The 21,993-nt window shown below is 43.8% G+C and overlaps 1 protein-coding gene across 5 annotated transcripts in view; it reads right to left on the bottom strand.

Annotated features, from left to right (window-relative positions):
- Positions 1-4,597: 4,597 nt before the first annotated feature.
- LOC135546061 (rho guanine nucleotide exchange factor 12-like) overlaps positions 4,598-21,993 on the bottom strand; it is a 69,833-nt gene continuing 52,437 nt past the window's right edge. For all 5 annotated transcript variants that reach the window (XM_064974171.1, XM_064974172.1, XM_064974174.1 and 2 more), the window contains 26 exons: positions 21,492-21,534; positions 21,051-21,156; positions 20,642-20,779; positions 20,429-20,461; positions 19,466-19,580; positions 19,253-19,361; positions 18,728-18,937; positions 17,506-17,650; positions 17,171-17,203; positions 16,761-16,915; positions 14,282-14,428; positions 14,074-14,159; positions 13,253-13,378; positions 12,712-12,826; positions 11,806-11,906; positions 11,426-11,503; positions 11,032-11,107; positions 10,561-10,728; positions 10,010-10,097; positions 9,639-9,716; positions 9,416-9,510; positions 8,890-9,117; positions 8,411-8,659; positions 6,568-6,794; positions 5,700-5,775; positions 4,598-5,550 (listed from right to left, as the gene is read on the bottom strand). In XM_064974171.1, coding sequence (XP_064830243.1) covers positions 5,540-5,550; positions 5,700-5,775; positions 6,568-6,794; positions 8,411-8,659; positions 8,890-9,117; positions 9,416-9,510; positions 9,639-9,716; positions 10,010-10,097; positions 10,561-10,728; positions 11,032-11,107; positions 11,426-11,503; positions 11,806-11,906; positions 12,712-12,826; positions 13,253-13,378; positions 14,074-14,159; positions 14,282-14,428; positions 16,761-16,915; positions 17,171-17,203; positions 17,506-17,650; positions 18,728-18,937; positions 19,253-19,361; positions 19,466-19,580; positions 20,429-20,461; positions 20,642-20,779; positions 21,051-21,156; positions 21,492-21,534 — 3,036 coding nt within the window. In that variant the 3' untranslated portion in view covers positions 4,598-5,539. The remainder of the gene's footprint in view (positions 5,551-5,699; positions 5,776-6,567; positions 6,795-8,410; positions 8,660-8,889; positions 9,118-9,415; positions 9,511-9,638; positions 9,717-10,009; positions 10,098-10,560; positions 10,729-11,031; positions 11,108-11,425; positions 11,504-11,805; positions 11,907-12,711; positions 12,827-13,252; positions 13,379-14,073; positions 14,160-14,281; positions 14,429-16,760; positions 16,916-17,170; positions 17,204-17,505; positions 17,651-18,727; positions 18,938-19,252; positions 19,362-19,465; positions 19,581-20,428; positions 20,462-20,641; positions 20,780-21,050; positions 21,157-21,491; positions 21,535-21,993) is intronic.

Genomic DNA, 21,993 nt, shown 5'->3' with positions numbered 1-21,993 from the left:
ACAGAGCACAGACAAATGCAAACACCAGACACGGTCTACGCTATGGGCCTGGCCACAACTGACCTGGAACAGGTGGATCACACCAGTGATGTCAACATCTCAACTAAGACAATGGAGTCAATCAATGCACACTCCTCCCAGGACCCACTGTTTCAGGCTCTGGGAGCACAAATGAACAACGGCTGGCCTGGAACCAAAGAGGCTGTGAGTCACACACTGAAAGATTTCTGGACATACAAAAGAGGAGCTCAGCACAGACAACTGTTTGATATTCAAAAGGAAACAGGGGCCTCATGCACACTGAATTTCTCAACAAAATCCACTCTGGACTTTGATGCGGTTTTCTGGCCAAGGATTACAGAGGACGTAAAGATCATTATTAGCAAATGTGCCACCTGCAACTCCATCCAGAAGAGAGAGCAATAGAAGATACTCATCCCCCAGCAAATCCCTCCCATCCCATGGCCCAAGGTCGGGATGGACTTGCACACAGTCAACAAAAGCAACCACCTCATTGTGGTGGATTATTACTATGACTAGTGGGAGCTCGACGAGTTGACTGACACCATCATTGAATGCTACAAAAAGCAGTTCAGCAGACATGGCGTCGCCCACACTGTTGGTCCTAATAATGCCCCCCCCCCCCTCTCCGGAATGGATTTTCAAAAATGTGCTGATGAGTGGGACTTTAAACACCGTATCACAGCCAAAGCAATGGCAAAGCTGTGGAAATTGCCAAAAGTCTCCTAAAAAAAGGCTGCGAAGGATGGCGAATAACCATGGAGAGTAGTGTTGGCATGGCGGAATAATCCAACAGAGGGACTTAACAGTTCTCCTGTACACCCACCATGAAAAAACCCCCGACATCATCCAAGGACAAACCGTACGCGTCCTTTCCTACCCAAACAACTCAGCTAGCACTTGGATGCTGAGCATATGCACTGATCAACTCAGGGAGGGGGGCCATATGAAAAAAAAATATATATACAGCAGAAACAGAAAAGAGATTCATCCAGTGTCTGAACAACTCAGGATCCCCCCACGATCGCCATCCAAACAAACATGGATGAGGATGACTGGGGACTATGGAACGAAACTGCCAACCAGGCAGCTAGTGAACAGGCTGCTGATATGAAAGCAGGCCCCGCTGCCTGAAAATCTTACTCTGAGACACACCAGAACCAGAGCCACATGTGAGATACGGCTGTTTATTCTGAAAGGTTATATTTTGTATTTTGAGAGAAGCAGATTAGCCTGTTTATGGATTTTAACGTTTATGCTTATTGAAGGTGCTTGCATAAGAACACAGTTATGTTTTGGTTACCAGTGTAATGTTTTTACTGGCAAGGGTCTAACGCCAGTCCTCCTGTTTATGAGTCTAGGAGTTCAAATGTTATGAGATGTCGCCAAGCCAATAGACGGCGCTGCTGTTATGTGTATCTGAGTGTGATACTCTATCGTCGGAGTGAGCCAAGTTAGGCATTAGTTACAATGCACTGAATGGAGCTGTATGCATGCTACACAATGATGCTGAAGTAGACATTCTTAGCAACATTACATTGTGCTTGTACGGCATAAATCAGCATACAAAACACAAATAGAAACCATTATATTCAAAATTAAAATCGCTAGCCTCTACTTGTAACTTCTGTAGGCCGCATGTTCTCTCCATGCTTGGTCATGGTTTGAACGATGTGTGTAATTCCAGTCCATATAATGCAGTAATACAGTTCCCAATTAAAAAAAGATTAGCCTACTGGAGCTAGTTTAATTTACCCAAGAGAGCATATAGCTAGCTACAAATCTATGGGCTTCTATGTTTTTCTGTCGTGCATAATGTGCAGTAGCCTGCAGTATATCACATATGTATTGGATAACAGCACAATCATTGTCTTCTTTGGGCTTGGACTCATAAAATGTATTTAATGTATAGCTCATCAGGCAGAGGTAGCATCAGGCTTGAATTTTCGATCAAAGCTCTAATCAAATCCGGACATAGGCCTATTTATATGCTTCATAATGCTTTTGAATGACATTTCGTTTCGGCGGGCAATACTGGGTTACATGGGACAAAAGTGATTTATTCTCGGGATGGATCATTTGTAAAATACTGGGAAAATATTCAATCCTAATCTGTACACAATTCCTGGAAGCTGAAAATGTCCCAGTTCTTCCATGGCCCGCATACTCACCATACATGTTACCCATTTAGCATGTTTGCGATTACCTGGATCGACGGCACGTTCCAGTTCCCACCAATATCCAACAACTTCGCACAGCCATTAAAGAGGAGTGGGACAACACTCCACAGGCCACAATCAACAGCCTGATCAACTGTATACGAAGGAGATGTGTTGCTCTGCATGAGCCAAATGGTGGTCACACCAGATACGGACTGGTTTTCTGATCCACGCCCATACTTAAAAAAAGAAAGAAAGAAAAGGTGACGCATATCTGTATTCCCAGTCATGTGAAATCCATTGATTAGGGTGTAATGAATTTATATCAATTGAAATATAAATTCTATGAACTGTAACATGTAACTTCATATTTTTGTACAGTGTATATGTACAGAGAAACAAGACAAAGACTCCAAAAAGAGCCACAGCTCATTAAACAAAGGCAGTGTACCATTAACGACCATCTAAGTGGCTGATTCATTTAAAATCTACATTAAGATTTCTGACAGCAGTCAATTGTGTGAGCAGCTTTCTTCATCTTGGATGGGTTACCAAATATTGTCCCTGATGAGCACTGCTCTACCAGAAACAAGTCATTCAAATAATACAAAAACATGTTATAGTTTATAGGGGGAAAAAAGTGGCTTAGTGGCTGATTGCTACATGTATGCAGTAGTGAAAGTTGTCATCGTAAAGTGACAATGAACAACGTCACATCAAGATCAGTGGAAAACACTTGCGTGTGCCTTTGCGTATTCTGTGGGTATGTACGCATCTATAATATTCAGTTGCCTGAGTGAAAATTGCTTCACTCCAGGTGGAAGCATGCACGTACCCGTCTCCTGTGAAGCGAGTCATATCGTCAAACATCCTTATCTTAGAATTAAGTCACACTTAAAGCACCATTATTACGCGCAATATCACAAACAGACAGCACTTCTCGGTGAAACTGAGCATCAAGCAACAGAAAATTGCATGAAATTGTGAAGACGTGTGTCTCAACGAGACAAATCTCCTTGTAATACACCTCGCAGGAAAAGGTCACTTTTTTGTAACTGATGCAGCAAAGGTGGTGCATGGAAATGACATTGAAAATATAATTGTATATTATTGGCAAGAAGAAACGGTCACTTGACAACATCAACACACCTTTACTTAGATCAGAGATTCTATTTCCATTTTATCTTATACATTGGCACAATAACTTAATATTGCAAGAGGCAAAATGAGAAAAACTATGGCTTGTCGGTAGGTCAAACTGAAGTGACCCTCCTGAGGTGACAGTGCACTCCTTTGTCTAGAACTTCAAATTAGGTAATTGACATGTGCATGTTGAAAATGTGACAATCAATTACCATCCCTCTCTCTTCTCGGTCTTCATTTCATTGCAGAATGTCTTCAGGAGGAGAGGCAGGAGATGTGTCACTCAAAGGAGAATAAGTAATTATAGGTGAACAGAGACTTCTGTTTCCTCTCCAGCAAGACATGTAAAATCAAGTAATGTGCACAGCACACACTGTCAAGTAGTCTAGACTTAACTCAAAACTCTTGATAACTACATGAATCAAATTCCAAAGCAGATTTAGTTATTCTTCAGACATTGCTTTGCAGTAATAGGATACAATGTCATTTTCTCTCGGGTATATTTAGCCATCAACCTTTGACAGTAGCTAAGCTTTCAGACCGATGCCTGAAGAACATTTTTAATGAGATATGTTGAGCTGAATCAGATAACAACAGACTAGATACACATTTAGCAGCAAAATAACTCCTTGTTTAAGACAGAACACTGATGTCATTGCATGTTTCAGGGTGGGTCCTGCTCGTGTCTATCTGGTAGATGGTAAAAGCCTGGCCCCTACTGGTGTATGTCAAGTGAATTAATCTTCCTATAGGAGGAAAAGGACAACATGATTGCCTTGTTCTTGATTAATTAAGTGATGGTATTGCTGAATCCATTCCATGTAAAAACAGTTGAAATCTGAGAAATACAAAACTATTGTATATGGGTCTAAATGAATTTACAGTTACCTAACAAAAGCTTAGCAACATGTTCCTTCGTAGTCAAACTCATAGGCCACAATATTTAGTTCACTACCTACCTGATTGGTCAGTATTGGGCAACACTGTAGAGAAAAAGCTTTACATTTACTATGACGGTTACATTTTATGAGTAGGATAACTCCATGTTCCTCCAATAGTTAGCTCACACTGATGGAAAATGGTGCTGAAAAAACAGTCACAGTAACTTTCTGTCCCATCTTGTCTCCTTGTTAATCAAATAGTTGTAGTGATTTATCTACAGGATCAGAAGTAAGAGGTGAGAACATTTAAAGTATATCCCCATTTCTGACCACAAAGCCACATTGGGGGGGGGACCTAAGCCAAAAGAACAGGACTAAAAGGAATAAACCGTGTTAAGTTTTAGAAATGTCATGGTATTTTTTTTATTAAAGTTATGCATAACCTTCCAACTTGATCATTTATAAATGTGTGAACTTTGTGACATTATCAGCTAGAATTGTCAGATCACTGGCACATCAGCAGTAGCATGGGCAGCACAGAGGGGGAAACCAGGCATTATTACCAACGGGAGTGGGGGGTGAGTTTTAGCCAGGTGTAGAAATGCACTGAGGACCAGGGCAGAGCCCCTGACTTTGGCATGCTGCTTAAACGCCATCCTATGGGGGCTCCACGCAAAGTGCAACTCTATGCCCTCTCAGTCCAAGCATATTCTTCCTGTGTTCATTAAAGATAGGATAGCGTGTGCACAGACTGGGTGGAGCAGCCTAAAAGGAGGTCCAAATGGCCAAAAAAAGCATGCAAGCAACATGGGAAAACACAAGAGAAAATAAATACATTTTGGGATTAAAAACAAAAAAACGTAATACATTATCTTAAAATGTTCCTTTTTCTTCTCACTTTTTTTTGTGTATAATATATATCCTAAACACACAGCTTTGTACATTTTGGTATAGTTCTTTCTTGCAGGGATGACTAGGAGTAGAGAGAAAGGAGGGGAGACACTGGGCGACCCACTGCCATTGGAGTGGGGGCAGGGCCAGGGGGCAGGTGGGGCTAGGTTCGGGACAGTCCCTCTTCCTTGATTGCCTTGTGCTGACGGATGGAGCAGGGGGGCGATCCAAAGAAACCACCCTTCCTCCAACTGTCTCTCGCTCATGCTCAGTCTCTCGGGGAGAACCACGGTGGGAGGAGGAAGAGGGCACTCAGCAGTTGAGTGGACAAGCTAAGAGGACATCCAGGTCAACGAGAGCAGGGAGGCAGAAATCAACTCTTCCATCTTCACGTCCTCCCTTACGGCCTGATGCAGGGGCCGGGGAGGGGTGGGATTTCCATGACTATCTCTTATCTAGGAACAAGATAATAACAGAAAAGGCAAGGGCAGTCAGACCATAAACAATAACTCAACTGTCACACCTCGCATGCTCTTGGGTTTTCTAATAAATACTGAGACACTGAAAGGGAGAAAAGGAATCAGTAAGAGTACAGCCATGTTACCTTTGTTATCATCCATGTCTGTCGATGACCTGGCCAGCCTTTGGCGTAGTAGACTGTGATACTTGGCCTCTACCTCCTGAGAGAAAACAAACAAGCAGGGATCAGTCTGCAATCAGATTTGATACACACTAAAGTCCCATTTACTAATGAACCCTTGGCCTACAATTTCCGTGGCACCGCGGAAATCAAATGAACATAACAAAAATCCCCATCAAAATCTGTCTGTTTAAGCTAGAGAGATGTTTTTGTTGTTGTTGCATGGGCTGAGTCTCAATCCACCCTTCTGAATCTGCATGAGAAAGGTGGCAGAGCTAAAGCAATGTTTGTCAGAACATGAGACATCCCGGTGAAAAAAATCGGTCTTCTCACAAAAATGCCTGTAGCATTCGAACAGTGTGGCATACATTATGAACACTCTATTGAAAGATGACGAACACATTGGCCCTCTCTGTTTTGGTCTAGGATGCCCACAAGCCTCACAAGACTAATCTGAATTCCCTGATACCAGTTAAGAAGAATGGAAGTATATTTGGAGGTAGTTTATTACCCAAAACTATGGGGATAAATACATGTAAAAAAAATTATACAATAATTTCCTGATATTTATTATCTCTCTCAGATAAAGGACAGACACTTCAGAGCAAACTTCCTTTTTATTTTTTGGGGGACTATCTGTTATTCAATGCGTTTCTATTGGCTAATACCAGTAATGCCAAATTCAATGTTTCATATCCTCCGGCTTAAACAGGGCTCAGACTTTAGAGGGTTAATCAACCAACCAGTCAGTCAACCACTCACCCAGTCAGTCGACCAACGTCAACAAATCAATCAGTCAACCAACCATCCATCCATCCATCCATCCATGTACCTTGAGGTGGTTGAGGTTGGTCTGCAGGTTTCGGATGTGGGACAGAACCTGTCGGCTGAAGCTGGAGATGCTGCCTGCCTGTGAGGCAGAGGAGAATCTTAGGCTGATCCCAGAGTCTCCTGCCCCGCAGCCCCGCGAGGCGCTCAGCTGCTTTCCCGTGGCCTGGAGGTCGTCGTCCGTGCTGCTCTCCCCCGAGCCCCCGTAGCCCTCCAAGACCAAGTACCCTGCTGGAAGACGCAACAAGGTCCAACTGATTAGGAACTGAATCAGGTGGGTTGGTGCTGAGCTAGAACAAAAATGTGACTTGTTACAGGACAAGGCGTATGTCGCGCGTCACCACTTCACAGTAGAGCCATTTGAACATAAACTTTTTTTTAATCAAAATGCATTTTTGGGCAGAAATGTGAACTTTCATGTGCCTTAATAACAAACTAGTATGCCATCTGTAAATATGAATAAAATTGTTAAATTACGAGCTTAGTTGGTATAGCCACAGAAAAAGTAAGCAACCTTCCCGCTAGCAATGATTGGCTGAGGTAATGATTGGGCTGGCTGGACATGCCGAGAGATGAGTTCGGATTTGTCTGCCATGTAGCACGCTTCTGTCTATTTGAGCTGGTCAGTATGTGTAGGTAATCCTGTCTAACGCTGCTTTAAAAAATATATATATATTGCGTAGTAGAACTGCATAAGTGTTGCTCTCCACTTTCTGGAGGGCCGAGTTTTGAAATCAGTGAAATTAGAGTATGATTGCTAAGTATTACGTCTTCAAACTAAGGGCAAACATGGCATCTGTGAGAGAGTGAGAAGTGTCTGTCCATGTATATGGGTAAGCTCACTACATTTTCATATATTACACATTTCTAATTTCGTCAGAAAGTAGTTTTCATTTGAAGTTCAAGTTTACTGTTAGCTAGCTAACGTTACCTAGCTGGCTCGCTAGTTAACGTTTCGTGTAATATTATTTGTATCTCAGAGCCATTTGCTTTGCTAATTATTAGCTAATGTTAGCCAGCTAACATCGAACCTGGTTGGTTAGCTACCTGCAGATTCATGCAGGGTAGTATCACGAGTTGGGATTATGGTACATTTTTTTTTAGCATGTCTTAACAAAAAGACTCCATTATGCAAGTAACCATTTCAATAGAACGTCAATGATGTCACTGCAAAAACTGTGGATAGATGTAGCTGGTAAATTCGCTCTGGCTATCTACTCCAATTTCAGAGCACTCTCATCTGAGTGTGCACAGAATAACTGATGAATTTACAAACACTCAACACCCGTTGAATATGGCCACTGTCAGTAAACATTGGCAAAAAAGTGTAAAATTGTTGCCCGCAGCACAGTTGCTGTCACCAACGCTTTGGAAAACATAAAAACAGCCTAACCAGCTCTGCTCGGGCAAGTAAAATGGTCAGTGAGCTGTTCTCACATTTTTGTCTGGAAGTAGCCTGTAAGCTAGCCAATGTTAGCTTGGGTGCTTGACTGCTGTTAGGACAGAGCACTCAGATCAACCATTAAAGAGATGGGTGGGGCTATAGCTTAAGAGGGTGTGAATGATGCTGAATGTGTATCTCCAGTAGTAGTACCATTTTCTCAAAAGTGAGGTTACAACTTTATCAACTTTCAAAGCAGAATTTATTTCCCATTGTTCCTCAACTGCAGTGTATGGTATACCATTTTCTAGCTCTGAGTCTCTACTTTTATACAATGTAAATAACACAATTTCAAAATTTGCTACGTAAGACCAAATCGAGCCGTCATTCACAAATTTGCAACCCCATGGGTCCCCAAGACCAGGCTAAAAAAAACACTGCTCTCTCACACACACTGCAAGTTTACCATAATCCTCGGGGGACTCAAAGAAGCCCGTGTCCCCAGACACCAGGTCCTGAGCCGGGTCCTCAGGGTGGCTTGCCTGGGTGCACCTCCCTGAGCCGTTCTGAACCGCCACCCGGGCCCGGCTGTCCACGGGGGTCCTCAGGGACGTGGTCCTGAGAAGACGCCCGCCCCCCGAGGAGGAGCGCCCGGCGCCTTCACCGTCCTCCTGTGACATGAGCTGGGTCACAAGGACCTGCTTCAGCGCTGACACTAGAGGACAAAGATACGGTTAAGACCAATGGAGGAGTGTGCGTGTGACATTTTAAATGAATCAATTCTCACCCACATAAAATAAATAAATGCAATGTGTGTTTAGGGTGGAAAGCTATCCTTGACCAACCAATCTGACAGGGTTCATATAACTAACTATATTTTTCCTGGTTGGAAAGTCTTAACCCACTCCAGACCTAGGCGATTGAGGCAGATGTCCTTTCACTCACATGTCTTTAAGGCATCGTCAGCTCTCGAAGGACTGAAGCCCACACTGTCCGATTCGCTGAGCCCGTCTACGGCCATGCGGAAGGGCAGCCTATCTGCAAGGTCCGGGTCCCCGTAAAGCCCCTCCTCCCGGTTGGGCTCCTCCTCTTCCGGCTTGAGTCCTTCAAATGGGTTGGCATCTGGGAGAGAGGTCTGCATCTCGCCTCCAGAGGCAGCGCAGCCCTCTTTATCTGGGGAGCGAATAAGGAAACCTTGATGTGCATTCAGTCAATCTAGATGGATTCTACTGGAGCATGTTACTAGTGGAGGCGGGAACGTAATAGCTGGAATGGAATAAATGGTAAGGTATCAAAAGACATGGACTCTGTTTCATACATTCCAGTCCAGCCATTGAAATAAGCCTTTCCTGTGTTCTAAAGTGACATCAGCTTCCACTGCACATTACACAATGTCCCTAACTGCTGCTGAAGAAGTTCTCAAATATCCCTATAGACGGGGGAACATGGAGAGATGGGGTTGCTAGTTTACCTATAGACTGGCTGCTTCCAGAGGAGATGCGGTCCGGGTCCTTACTGAGTTGGGCTATGCCTGCAGTGATGATCTCCACACCGTCTCTCTCTCCACTGACATGATGGGAGAGAACACAGAGTCAGTATCAGGAGAAGCAAGTTCATGGTCATCATAAAATACATTTGCTGATGAATAAAACCAAAGACACAAAATAAGTTTTATACTGAGAGGAGGAACGTACTCCGTTTGAGGTAAGGGGATGACGCTGTTCGGCTTCACTTTCATGGCGTCCGCTCTCTGGGTGATCTGCCGCTGCCACCTGGTGGAGGGAGGATGACAACACACAGACAGACCGACAAAGATAAAAACAGATACAGACACACAGTGACAGAGGTGAGTAGACTGAGGGTAAAAGGTGTTCCTTACTAGACCTAGGATCAGATAACCCTACCTCCATTGCTAACCTTCACTATTAGGACCGGTAAGAAAAAGATCTGACCCTGTATCAGTGGTTAGGGTTAACTTCTACCTACTCCAGTGAATTAAGCTAAACTGAATGGGGTTTTAACGTTGTGGCTATAATGACCAAACCACAGTGTCAGGAGGACTCACATTCTCTGCTCTGATACGGTCTGGGCCATCAGCTCGTAGATTTGGGCCCCGTTGTCCGACATTGAGAGAACAAAGAACGACTTGTTGTCTGTTGGGAGAGGGAACAGCAGGAAAATAGGGTACTCCTGACTGTCTCACATTACACCCTATCCCCCTATATAGTGCACTACTTTTGACCACAGTCACATAGGGCTATGGTCAAAAGTAGTCCACTATATAGGGGGATAGGGTGTAATGTGAGCTGGGAGTCACTGTGTTATTAACAAGGTTGGATCTACAGTACCAGTCAAACGTTTGCACACACCGACTCATTCCAGGGGTTCTTTATTTTTTACTATTTTCTACATTGTAGAATAATAGGCGAAGACATCAAAACTATAAAATAACACATATGGAATCATGTTGTAAGCAAAAAAAAAAAAAAAATGGTACTGTAACAGATTTCAATAGAACACTAGAATGGATATCTGCATTCCAGGTTGCATGACTACAGGGTGGCCATCTTTTGTCAGGGAAAAGAATGGTATGACTGTATCTCTATGGCAACTCACCTGTGGCCACAGAGCGCACCAGCACCGCGTTGAGCTTGATGATGGGGCTGAAGATGTGCTTGGTGTCGGCGGTGCCAGACAGGTTTTTGCTATGGCACTTGAGAATGAGCCGCTCGTCCTGCTTCTGCAGCAGCACCAGGATGTCCTCCAGGAGCAGGGTGTACAGCTCTGAGACCAGAAGAGGAGATTTAACCACAGAATTACATAGAACACTACGCTGGATAGAGATGTCACAATTATATTAGTATTATATCTCATTAGGCAACGATGGTGTTTCTTTTATAATTTTTCCCATTACATCATGGAGTTTTTCCTGACCACATGACCTGACATTGAATTAGCCCAGGCTGTGTTTGCAGTTGTAGTCTACAACTAGGGCCAAGAGTTTTCCCTAGTTGGATCACATTGGTCAGGAAAAACCTCCTTGGCCCTACTCATCCACATAAACGCCTGATAAAGTCAAAAGCATACCAATAGTCTTGTCCTTGTTGACCTTCCATGACAGTGGTCCCTCATGGACCATCTTCTTCTTGGTCAGGTCCAGGTTCTGAGAGTATAGGGTGGAAAGGTCAATAGGTCAGATTAGCTGGTCTTACTTGTTTAGTCAGATCCCTATTAGCTTTCACTTTGAAAAAAATACTCTTCCAGCCCAAAGAATGGAACTGCATGATCTAGTCAAATTTCGAGCACTAGCAGCTGACATTTAAACAAATCATTTCCCCTTTTATAACTGCAGTGGCTCCCTTGCAGAAACCAAAACAAACTAAAATGTTGCTTAAAGTCAATTGTGGCTGCAAACTAAAAGAGTTGTATTGTGAAGTCTTTTTGAGGGCAGGAGCAGAAAACACTTTATAGATCGCCTCACCTTGAGCTCTGAAATCATGGGGTTCTCTGTCTGCTTCAGAGACGAGAGGTCTAACCGCCTCTGGTAGTCCTCCAGCCTCTGTGGAAAGAAAGAGGGAGGGGGAGAAACAGAACAAGAAAGAGGCACACAGAAAAAAACAGGCGTAAGCTGGATACTCTGCTGCTACAGGCACTATTACACTCTAAACAACAGACACAAACCCCATATTTTCCCTGCAATCCATCATCTCTGCATGCTCTCAGAGGAACAGTGGGAGAAAAGAGAGGACAGATTTTCGGGTGGCTGAGGCCCTGTAGGCCGAGCAGGGGTGAAATGAGATAAGAGAGATGTGGCTGTGCTGCTGTCCCCTCCGTTCCCAGATGACGCTAAATCACACCCACCTGCTTGTTTTCAGACTCCTTCACCGCTTGGTTGACGTGATTGAGGATCTTCCTGCAGCAGTCGCCCGCCTTCTTTACCTTATCTTTCTCCACGGTGTCATCTGAAATTAAATTACGAGAGAGAGCAAGAGCTGAAGATTTTGTGGAGAAAAACAGACAAAAAAAAACAGCCTCTGTGGGGTACTGACCAACAAATTTTTATTTTCCTGCCCCAATTAGCAGCCGATCACTCGGAAATGAAGACCAAGTAGAGGGCATTAACATTCCTAATAGCTGGTACCTACTTTATGTTCAGTGCATTTTATGCCCGGAGAACTAAACCACAGCCAAGATTTAAAACGATGGGAACCAAATCATTCGAGAACATCTCACAAAACGTGCATTACCGACTACAGAAAATGCCAAAACAATATTCTCAGTTTAGCCGAGAGCACAGCTGTAATTCGCTAACAGGCTGGCGCAATGCCAGCTCTCCCGGGTCACTGAAAATGCCCTAGTTTAGACATGACATACATGTATCACAATTACCATTGCATACACAGTGATGAGCTGGGCTGGCAGCTCCCAACACACGTGCGCACACACACACACACACACACACGCACGCACAGAGGGCGGTCACTGGGGCACCACAGTGGAAGGACACTGCTATCATTAACGCTGCTGTAAGCTCGCTGCCCTGCATCACCGCGATGGCCTGGTCTGCTTTGAGCCCAGCGCCATCATTACTCATTGTCAGAGTCTAGTCTTTTTACACTATCATGCCAAACAGAACCGTACTGTGCTGGCGGCTCATTGTGTTGGCTCACGAGCACGGTTCCAGCAACTACAGCGGGTGTGTAGTCAGCCCAGTACAGCTTGGCTTAATAGAGTGAAAGAGGTATAAGGCATGTGCATGTGGCCCACCTGTGTACTTGGCGATGTTCTCCAGTAGAAGAGGGTACTTGGTGAGCCTCTGCATCTCCACGGGAATGATGTCCTTCAGTTGGAGTCTTCGACACAGTCGGTTACTCTCAGCCTCCTGCAAACGCACAGTGAAGTCAGGAAAAAAGGCCGCAGGAATGATGAAAAGGGGCAACAAAACAGGCAAGATGCATCCTTTTCGCTCATGTACATACTTCGCCCACCAGTGACTTTAGCTTTGACAGAGCTACATCTTCCATGGTTACATTCAACAACTTATGTTTTAAATGTGTCATTTATGTCAAATTCATTTGAACTTTGAACTTAAAATCAACAAATCATTTTTCAAATGCAACCATTGAACTCCTCTTGCTTCCCACAAACATCCCATACCCTGTCGCAGACATTGTACTGTAGAGTCTGCAGAAGTGAATTACACAGTCAAATACCTGGCCTAAACCTCGAGTAACAGGCAGTGCACAATAGCCCCGTGTGTACTCCAGTCCCAGCGCTGCCCTGTCCTCTTCTTCTCTCCTCCACTTACCTGCATGAAGGAGGTGAAGCGTGAGTCCTTCTTCTGCCTGCTCTTGATGAGCTCCAGAGCGAAGGGCTGGTTGCTGCAGAATGTGCCCACCGCCTGCTTGATCTTCTCCTCCTCGCCCCTGCTGAACTGGAAAACACAAGCGAGCCAGGCGAATCAGGGTCAATCGCCATGGCAACTGCCTGGTTGTTGCGTGTGTGTGTGGTGGCAGTGTGCCAGATCGAGGGGTCTAAAATCTACCACGTACATGCTTCAGCAAATTCCCTCCGACTATTATTGTTGTCATGATTCTGTCACAGCTATATTTTGGTTATCATGGTTGTCTCCGCGTTCTGGCACGAATTGTTGCCGTGCACCACCCGAGTGGGTGCTTCACATTGCTGGTGGATAAGGCGAGCTTTCCCCTTTCTATGTAAGCACTTTGAGCACCTGGAAAAGCGCTTTATAAAGCCAATGAATTATCATTATACATCATTATACATGTATAGACAGAGGGGTTTGCTAAAGCACATGTATATCTGGGACCAGGTTAGTGGATGGGTTCCGCCAGTCCATCTGTGCCACACGATCATTTCAGAATTCTAATTCCATTCCGCAAAAACAGAGCAACCATCTTTACCCTCCAGTTCAAAGCCACTTAAAAAGATAAGCAATCCCATACAAAAAAGTGGAAGTTTATTCTGCAGTGAAAAGTAATTTCAGACAATGGCACCGCTTTTGTGGATTGTGAGAAAGACACTTCTCTCCAACACAATTATTACATAAATCATATTCCGTTGGGGAAAAAGGCTTCAAAATAAAAAAAATAAACAAACTGTACTCACCCAGGACAGCAAGTCGTCTCCTATTTGGTCGATTACGGACGTCTCATTCCTTTTCCGAATTGTTACCATTTGCTCAGATATCCAAACTGAAATTCAAAATGAAAGGGAATGTAAGAGGGCCATTCTGTGTGTGTGTGTGCTTACATGCCTGTGCATGTACATGCCTGTGCCTGTGTGTGTGTGTGCTTATGTCCATGCATGTAAGTACCATGCAGTTGAACAATGTCCTCCAGGTTGGTGAAGATGTTCTTGATGTCGGCAGGAGGCAGTATGCCCTCTCTGGTGAGCTTCTGGTAGAAGATGTTGTCCAGCACTTTGAGCATCCGCAGGTGGGCCCTCTCAGTGTAGAACAGCTCTGTAGACAGACAGCTCTAAATCACTATTGCAGACACATACTGATAAATGACTACATTAGACAACCACAAAAGGCTGATAAAGAGAACGGTTATTTCAGCTTGTTCTTTGGGGTTTTTTGGCCAAGGTTCCAACTAGGAAAGATGCATTGGTAAAAGTTTGCTTGATTGAGTTGTTTGTTTGTTCATTGCACTCTTAACTCGTTACACTCGTACCCGTAGACGGGTTCAAATAGCAGATTTGGACACCTATTAAGTGCCTAAATTGGGAAGCAGTGGCTGTAACATGTTATACATAACATCAGAGCTCAAGGTCTCCGCTTCACAGCACAGTACTGGTTTTTAGAATTGACAGCGGTTCTAAGAAGTTGCCCCCATCCCTCTCGCTAACTGGTCAACTTTTGCACATTTTTTGTTGTCTTGAGAAAGGGAAATGCTGTATATAAATGATTACATAAAGAGGACTTGATGTATTTTGAAAGATGAAATGTTGAGGATTATAATATATACACCACTTTTATGTCATACAAGCAAGCCAAACCCCTTTTAGTCCAAATGTGCACTTCATATTTCCAAACTCATTTAATATACAGTGCCATGACCACAATGCTTGATGTTGTACAAGATGACATGGCATCATACCCTGGGTTGTTCTGAACAGAATGAGCCTATGTCGTATTGTGAAGAAATTTGGCGGCGAAAACGCGTCTGAATGGACTCGTGACTCTATGTGCACCGAAATTACAATCCGCTTCTCTGAATTGCCTTGAGAATGCCCAACACTGAGATTGTATTATGTAATTTAGCTGCCATGTTGGCAATAGAACACGCTTTCAAACAATGCCCACCTGACCAGATTGCGATATATAATGGAACCGTTTTAGGCCTGATCACTGACAACAATGAGACAGCCTATAGGGAGGAAGTCAGAGACCTGACCATGTGGTGCCAGGACAACAACCTCTCCCTCAACGTAATCAAGACAAAGGGGATGCTTGTGGACTACAAGAATAGAGGACCAAGCACACCCCCATTCTCATCGACGGAGCTGTAGGGGAGCAGGTTGAGAGCTTCAAGTTTCTTGGCGTCCACAACAACAAACTAACATGGTCCAAGCACACCAAGACAGTTGTGAAGAGGGCACGACAAAACCTATTCCCCCTCGGGAAAATGAAAAGATTTGTCATGCGTCCTCAGACACTCAAAAGATTTTACAGCTGCACCTTCGAGAGCATCCTGACGGGTTGCATCACTGCCTGGTATGGCAACTGCTCGGCCTCCGACCGCAAGGCACTACAGAGGGTAGTGCGTACGGCCCAGTACATCACTGGGGCCAAGCTTCCTGCCATCCAGGACCTCTATACCAGGCAGTGTCAGAGGAAGGCCCTAAAAATCATTAATGACTTCATCAACCCTAGTCACAGACTTATCTCTGCTACCGCACGGCAAGCGGTACCGGAGCGCCAAGTCTAGGTCCAAGAGGCTTCTAAACAGCTTCTACCCCCAAGCCATAAGACTCCTGAACATCTAATCAAATGGCTTCCCAGACTATTTGCAAAGAAAAATGTATTTGTTTTCTGAATGCGCTAAACAACAATAGTAAGTAATTGAATAAAGGCGGGGTTGCAGGGCTGTTATCTGCTTGCTCTCGTACCTCAACGGCACAGCTAGGAGAGCTCAAAATAGGCCCTTATAGTTGAAGACTATTCATTGAGTTGAAATGACATAGGACCTGTTCACACTTTGGAGAGGTGTGTGGCCACTTGGAGACATCAGTTAGACCGCTCACACAAACCCTTGTCAATTTTTTTTGTCTTATGTTGAACCTACCCCAAATTTTCCATGACTGTTCTTATGTTACTGAATGCATCCAGATTAATTGAAGATTTCGTTATCAACAAATACCTCAAAGTGTACAGTAAATGTAAAATACACATAAAATCAACAGTGTAATGTTTGGATTCAGTCTTGTGTCAGATTATCTGTTTTGTCCTCACCTTGAGTCTAATAATTTTACAACAATCTCCAAACTGTTCACTTTTGAATGTTACCATGTTTATGCATATGCTTTCCATATTTCTTCTGTAAGAAACATCTCAATTTAGACATCCATATAGGCCAATTCCCAGGAGTGTAAGCGGTTAACACCGTGATTATTCCTATTGAACAATAATCTGCCTACTAAAAAGAGTGAACACAGACATACAGTATGTACAGGGCCCTGGGTATTTCCTAATCATGCAAAGCCAATCACTAGAGCCCAGAGTTTTTTCTGGTCAGGTTAGATGGGCCCCATGTATTTATATTATGGTGACAATTCGAACAGGAAGTTACCGTTAATGACTTCCTGTCTCTTGATCTCGTGGGGCTGGAGTCCGGCCAGGACCTCTCGTCCCACCAGCTGCTGCCAGTTGAGGGGGTCGTGCTCGGAGTCAGTGCCTCCTTGGTCGTCTTCACTCTGCACCTCTGTAGAACCAAGGCCATCCAACCTGGGAGATAGGCAGCAGCAGATAAAGGACTGGTTACAACCTTAAATACACCATCCGATTAAGAAAACTGGAGTCACGAAATATAACAGAAACTCATACGGTCTCTAACCACAGCACTTCTGAAAAGTAATCCACATTTTGTCCAAAAGAGGTTTAGGACACTGACTAAAAACTCTAATAAACGATCTGACCATTGCCTTTATCAGAAGTAGTGGTAGGCCAAGTAGGTCAAAACAGAGAACAGAAAACACTCACCTTCTGATAGCCTTGGGTGTTCCTTCAAGAATTCTGAAACAAGAGGAAACTATTAACTACGTGGCCTGCATGACAAAGCTCCACATACTCACTCTGCCTGCATGAAACTACAATGTCAAACCTATTAAAAAAAGGAGGGGGACACAATAAGGAAAAAAACACATTTCAAGGCCTGACTGGAAAAAAACTTTTCTATCAACTGGAATGGAATTGCATTTTATATACAGAGGGTAGATAAAAAAAAGGTCTAAAATGGCACCCTATTCCTTATTTAGTGCACTACTTTTGACTGCATCCTAGGCCCTATGTTTTCCCCTGCTTGGGGTCCATCTTACCCACTCTCCCTGTCCTCCTCTTGTAGTTGGTCCAGGCTATAGGGGCTCAGGCTGTAGTCAAAATGTGTGTTTGGAGTGTACTCTAGACTGTCCAGGTCTCCAAGACCCTCGCTCAGTTTGGGGAAGGCAGAGTTAGGGGTCCCAACTGAAAGGAGAGACAGAGATAAACAGAGCGAATAGATCAGTTAAACTGTACAACTATCAGGCCAGGTGGGAAGACCATTACTCCAGCTTAGAGCGGGGACGATAAACCGAAAATTGCCTTGCTCTTACCCAAGCATTTAGCTTCCGTCTGTAATTTTCGATGATTTAGCTACACAACGTTTCTGTAGATTGTTCTAAAACCATTATTTGGTCGACAGTAATAGACTATGCATTATCTTAATTCCTGATATGAAAGTATTTCGCTGTCAGCTGCTGACTCTCACTCCTTCTCCCCACTGTGACATGGAGGTAGAGATGCATTCTGAGAAACACAAGCATATGACCATTGCTCAAAACGCTATTGCAGGGAAAAGACAGTTTTCAAAGCTACTACTGTTGTTCTAGTTACAGAGAGGACAATCATAACTTTGTGAACAGATTATGCATTTCCCACCTCTTAATATTGAGTTCATGGCACCACTTTACAACCCGAGTAGGATGTAGTGTAGTATGGTTTTGATGCGCCGCAGAGGGGAGACAAGCGCACCATTCGCAAAATATAAATAATTTCCTGGATATGTTCGATGAAATAGCTAACTTTAAAAAGAATCATATGATACCATCTCAGTTGTCTTATTTGGCACTGGAAAAAAAACTGCCACTAACTGTCCATAAAGACTTATTACTAAAAAAAAGTTTTAGCAGTTTATCGCTATCACAAAAAAATAGGTACATTGATCACGATTTTGGTACATATCGCCCAGCTGTACTACAGCTACAATGACCCAGAATTAATAGGCAACATATTGACAGGTAACAATTAGGACAAACCAAATTCAAAGTGTCAGAGATGATGTCGGGATTTTAGTTAGAGGAGAGCACCGTAGACAAACCGTGCTCCTCAAACACTATGGGGAGCGTAATTGGTCTTGCGTTGCCTGCACTTGATTCAGTATGTAGTCTACAGACTAGTGTACTTGGTTTAGAATTGAGTATGTGGGAAGTGTGCTAGCTAGGGAGTTTAGTAGGTATGTACTAGCTAGAATCTAGTAGAGTATGTGGTAGTTCAGGGTCGCACCAAACTCAGAGTCTCTGCTGCCTCCGTCAGAGGCGTTGTTGTTGGTGGTGCTGTTGGTTGGCGAGGTGGCGTTGGTCGGGGAGGAATGTATGAGCTCTGAGCCCTCGCTGGACTGACTCCCCCTCAAGCGACCCGCCTCCAGGTGCTCCAGGCAGGGCTGGGACAGCTGCTTCTGGGGCCGTGGCTTGTTGAGGTCCATGGCCTTGCCAACTGCTCACACAGACAGACAGGCAGGCAAATCAGTCAGAGAGACAGGCAGGAATCCCACATACAGTCAAGACAGACACAAGGAGAGGTAGCAGGAGTCAACAGGATCCGTTTACTTTGTTGTCAGTCCTTCCTTTTTCCATAGTAAAAAGATGACTTGTTTCGAATGTGGGTGAAATGTGGGTAACAATGACCATCTACCAATACAAAGTGACTATCCAGGGGTTCAGTAAATTGGGAGACCTGTAGTATAGTAGTGTTGGTCAACTTAAATGACAAAATGAAGGCCAGCGTGCTTTATAACGCAGACAGACTCACCGGACGTGGGGTCGACGCGGCTGGGCCGGCGAGGAGGCCCGAGGATGCTGGGAAACCTGGTGCGTTTCACCTTCTCCTCCCCTCCCTCCTTCTCGGTCTTGATACTCTTCTGTTCATCACAGACATCACATGATCAGTCAGTAAGAGAGATAGAGGAGTGCCAGTTAATAAAAACGGAGCTAGGTTAGCAGAGGGGTCAGTGTAAGCTCATACCTTGATCTTGGGGAGGAAGTTGATACGGACCCATTTGGACTCTAGGCCGCGTGGCTCTTTGACTTTCACGCCAAGGTGCTTCATGTACGTGAGGATGACATACTGCATAGTAGTGCTGCAACAGACCAACGAGGATTCAGGATTTAGAGACCAAAATGAAATTGCCATATTCTCTTTTATATATATATATATAAGTGGAACAGATGGGGATTCATTTGAAGTGAACTACATGTTGATGTGTCTTTAGTGTGGCTTTGACCATATGCCACCGTCAAAGTGACGACGGTGGAAAGATGTCATGTCCATTCATTCATCATCTGGGATATGCCGGGACCATATGGCATTTTAAATAAAATTGTTATACAATGTCGGAAATAGTCCCTCGTGAATCTAGACAAGCTAGAGAAATGTCATTTTTTATTAAAGAGGTTGGCCAAGAACTCATGTAGCTAGATTACCCCCCTGGCAAAGAGATACTCTACACACACAATGCAACGCCTGTTGTAATGATAACTGCTCAACCTCAAGATCATCTAATATGATGTTCTTGTCCTCTTTCATGGTAATGAACTGAAACTACATTGTTGGTCTCCAGTCTGACATGGAGTAGAAATGACACAGATAGTGGTTAGAAAAACCAAGAGTCTGTAACGCCCCGAAGTGTCTCAAACCCCTCAAGGAGTGCAGTGCACTACACCAAATATTGTGTTTAGTGAGACAAGTAGGTTCTACATGAATTTGTCCAATAACAATGCATTTTTGGGGGGGGTTTCTGGTTGTAAAACGTTTTGCTACGTTGGGCCTTACTGAACACGATCATGGTCTCCAGTCTGAGCCTGTGACCTTAACGTCTTTTATTGACAATCCCCAAAACATCACACTGACTAAAATCCATGGATAGTTTTAAATGTGTATGGCCCATATCGGTTTTTCCTATGGATAAACAAAAGATAATCCTCTCACCATTTCTCCTCCTCTGTGGATTGAGTTGTCAACCTAAAATATGTCAAGAAATTCAATTAGAACAAATGCTATTACACAGAAAACTACTTTAAAACAATTTAAACAGAGTACAAAAATAAGTTCAAACAATTAGAAGTAGTAGATTTCCAATCAATACATTTTCAGCCTCAATTAAAAACATAACAGCAAATGAAACGGAGTGTGACTACTAACAGAACATCCTCTATCTTGGTGATGATGTTTTCAGCACAAGCACGTTCTCTCTCCAGTGCTACCCGGTCTCTGACGCGCTCGGTGTCCAGCCGGGCCAGCTCCCCCTCCGCCAGGGTTAGGCCCATACTGCGCTTCTGCCTGCACACCCCACAAACCAGTGTCAGATCCCACTTACAGTATGCTTATAATAACTAATATCATGCTTACATCAACTTATAATATGATTATATCTTACAGCAGGCTTATGCCAACATAGTGTACATTTATAAGCCGAGCAGCGTATAAGACCAGCACTGAGTGTTTATAAAGACAAACAGCTATACTATCTACAAGTCTTTACATATGACTAGCACGTAGGCACCAATGGGAAAGGCGGCCATCTCAGAAGAGCGTGTGCAAGGTGACTGACCTAAAGTCCTCCAGGTTCCTCTGGATGTCAGGGAGCTGGGTGTCCTGCACCATCTGGACGTACTGTCTGTTCAGCTCCTCAGGGATCAGCTCCGTCCTCCTCCGGTCTTCAACAACCACCACACAACACAGTAACACAGTTAGGAAGTGGGGTGGCAACAAATACAGCTCATCAAAGAGAGAATTCAAATGTGCAATTCTCATATAATTACTTTGTTCAATGTCTTAACACCTGATGTGGGATAGTAGGATTACCACACACTTAGAGGCACTTTGTGATCATGATGCTATTACAGGGTTGAAGTAAGGAAACTTGAGTCGGCTATATTTGGAATTCCATTAGATAACAATAGTCAATCCTCAATATACCCAGAAATAATTTGGCATGGATTTGTCAGCCAGGGAAACTAATGGAAATTATAGGAAAGCCACAAATACTCACCAAGGTCAGAGGATAGGGACTCGGGAACAGCTACTTTTAAATTCTGTATGAAAATAAGACACATTCAGACGGGAATTAACAAAACCAGACGTGTTAATATGTGGCTTACCGAAACACCAGAGTAAAAATACTTGACATTTAACAAAAAGACTAAACCGCCTGATACGTGCTGAAGAATTCCTAAATGTATGTTAGTAGTGCATAAGAAATCCAACTAGACAAGAACATTTCTGGGATCTTCAAGTAGTCTTATCGGTCTTAGGCAGCATAATATATTATGTTGGGAATCAACAGAACAGTGGATCAGAGAAATTACGGTTTCAGCTGTGGAGAAATGTTGTACCGCAGGGAGAGGGGACTCTTGACAAAATCACCAATAATCTTATCACACAAAACACACTGCTGTAAAATAACAGTGTTACATATCATATCAACACTGTCAGGAGATGTGTTTTATCACAACTATGGTGGGGGAGACCATGACTTCTGCCCAGTGGTGGAA

The sequence above is a fragment of the Oncorhynchus masou genome, chromosome 9 (assembly GCF_036934945.1).
Source record: "Oncorhynchus masou masou isolate Uvic2021 chromosome 9, UVic_Omas_1.1, whole genome shotgun sequence".
In the NCBI taxonomy this organism is placed as follows: Eukaryota; Metazoa; Chordata; class Actinopteri; order Salmoniformes; family Salmonidae; genus Oncorhynchus; species Oncorhynchus masou.
Note: the sequence above shows the minus strand (reverse complement) of the source record. Positions and strands in the feature narration are given on the sequence as shown.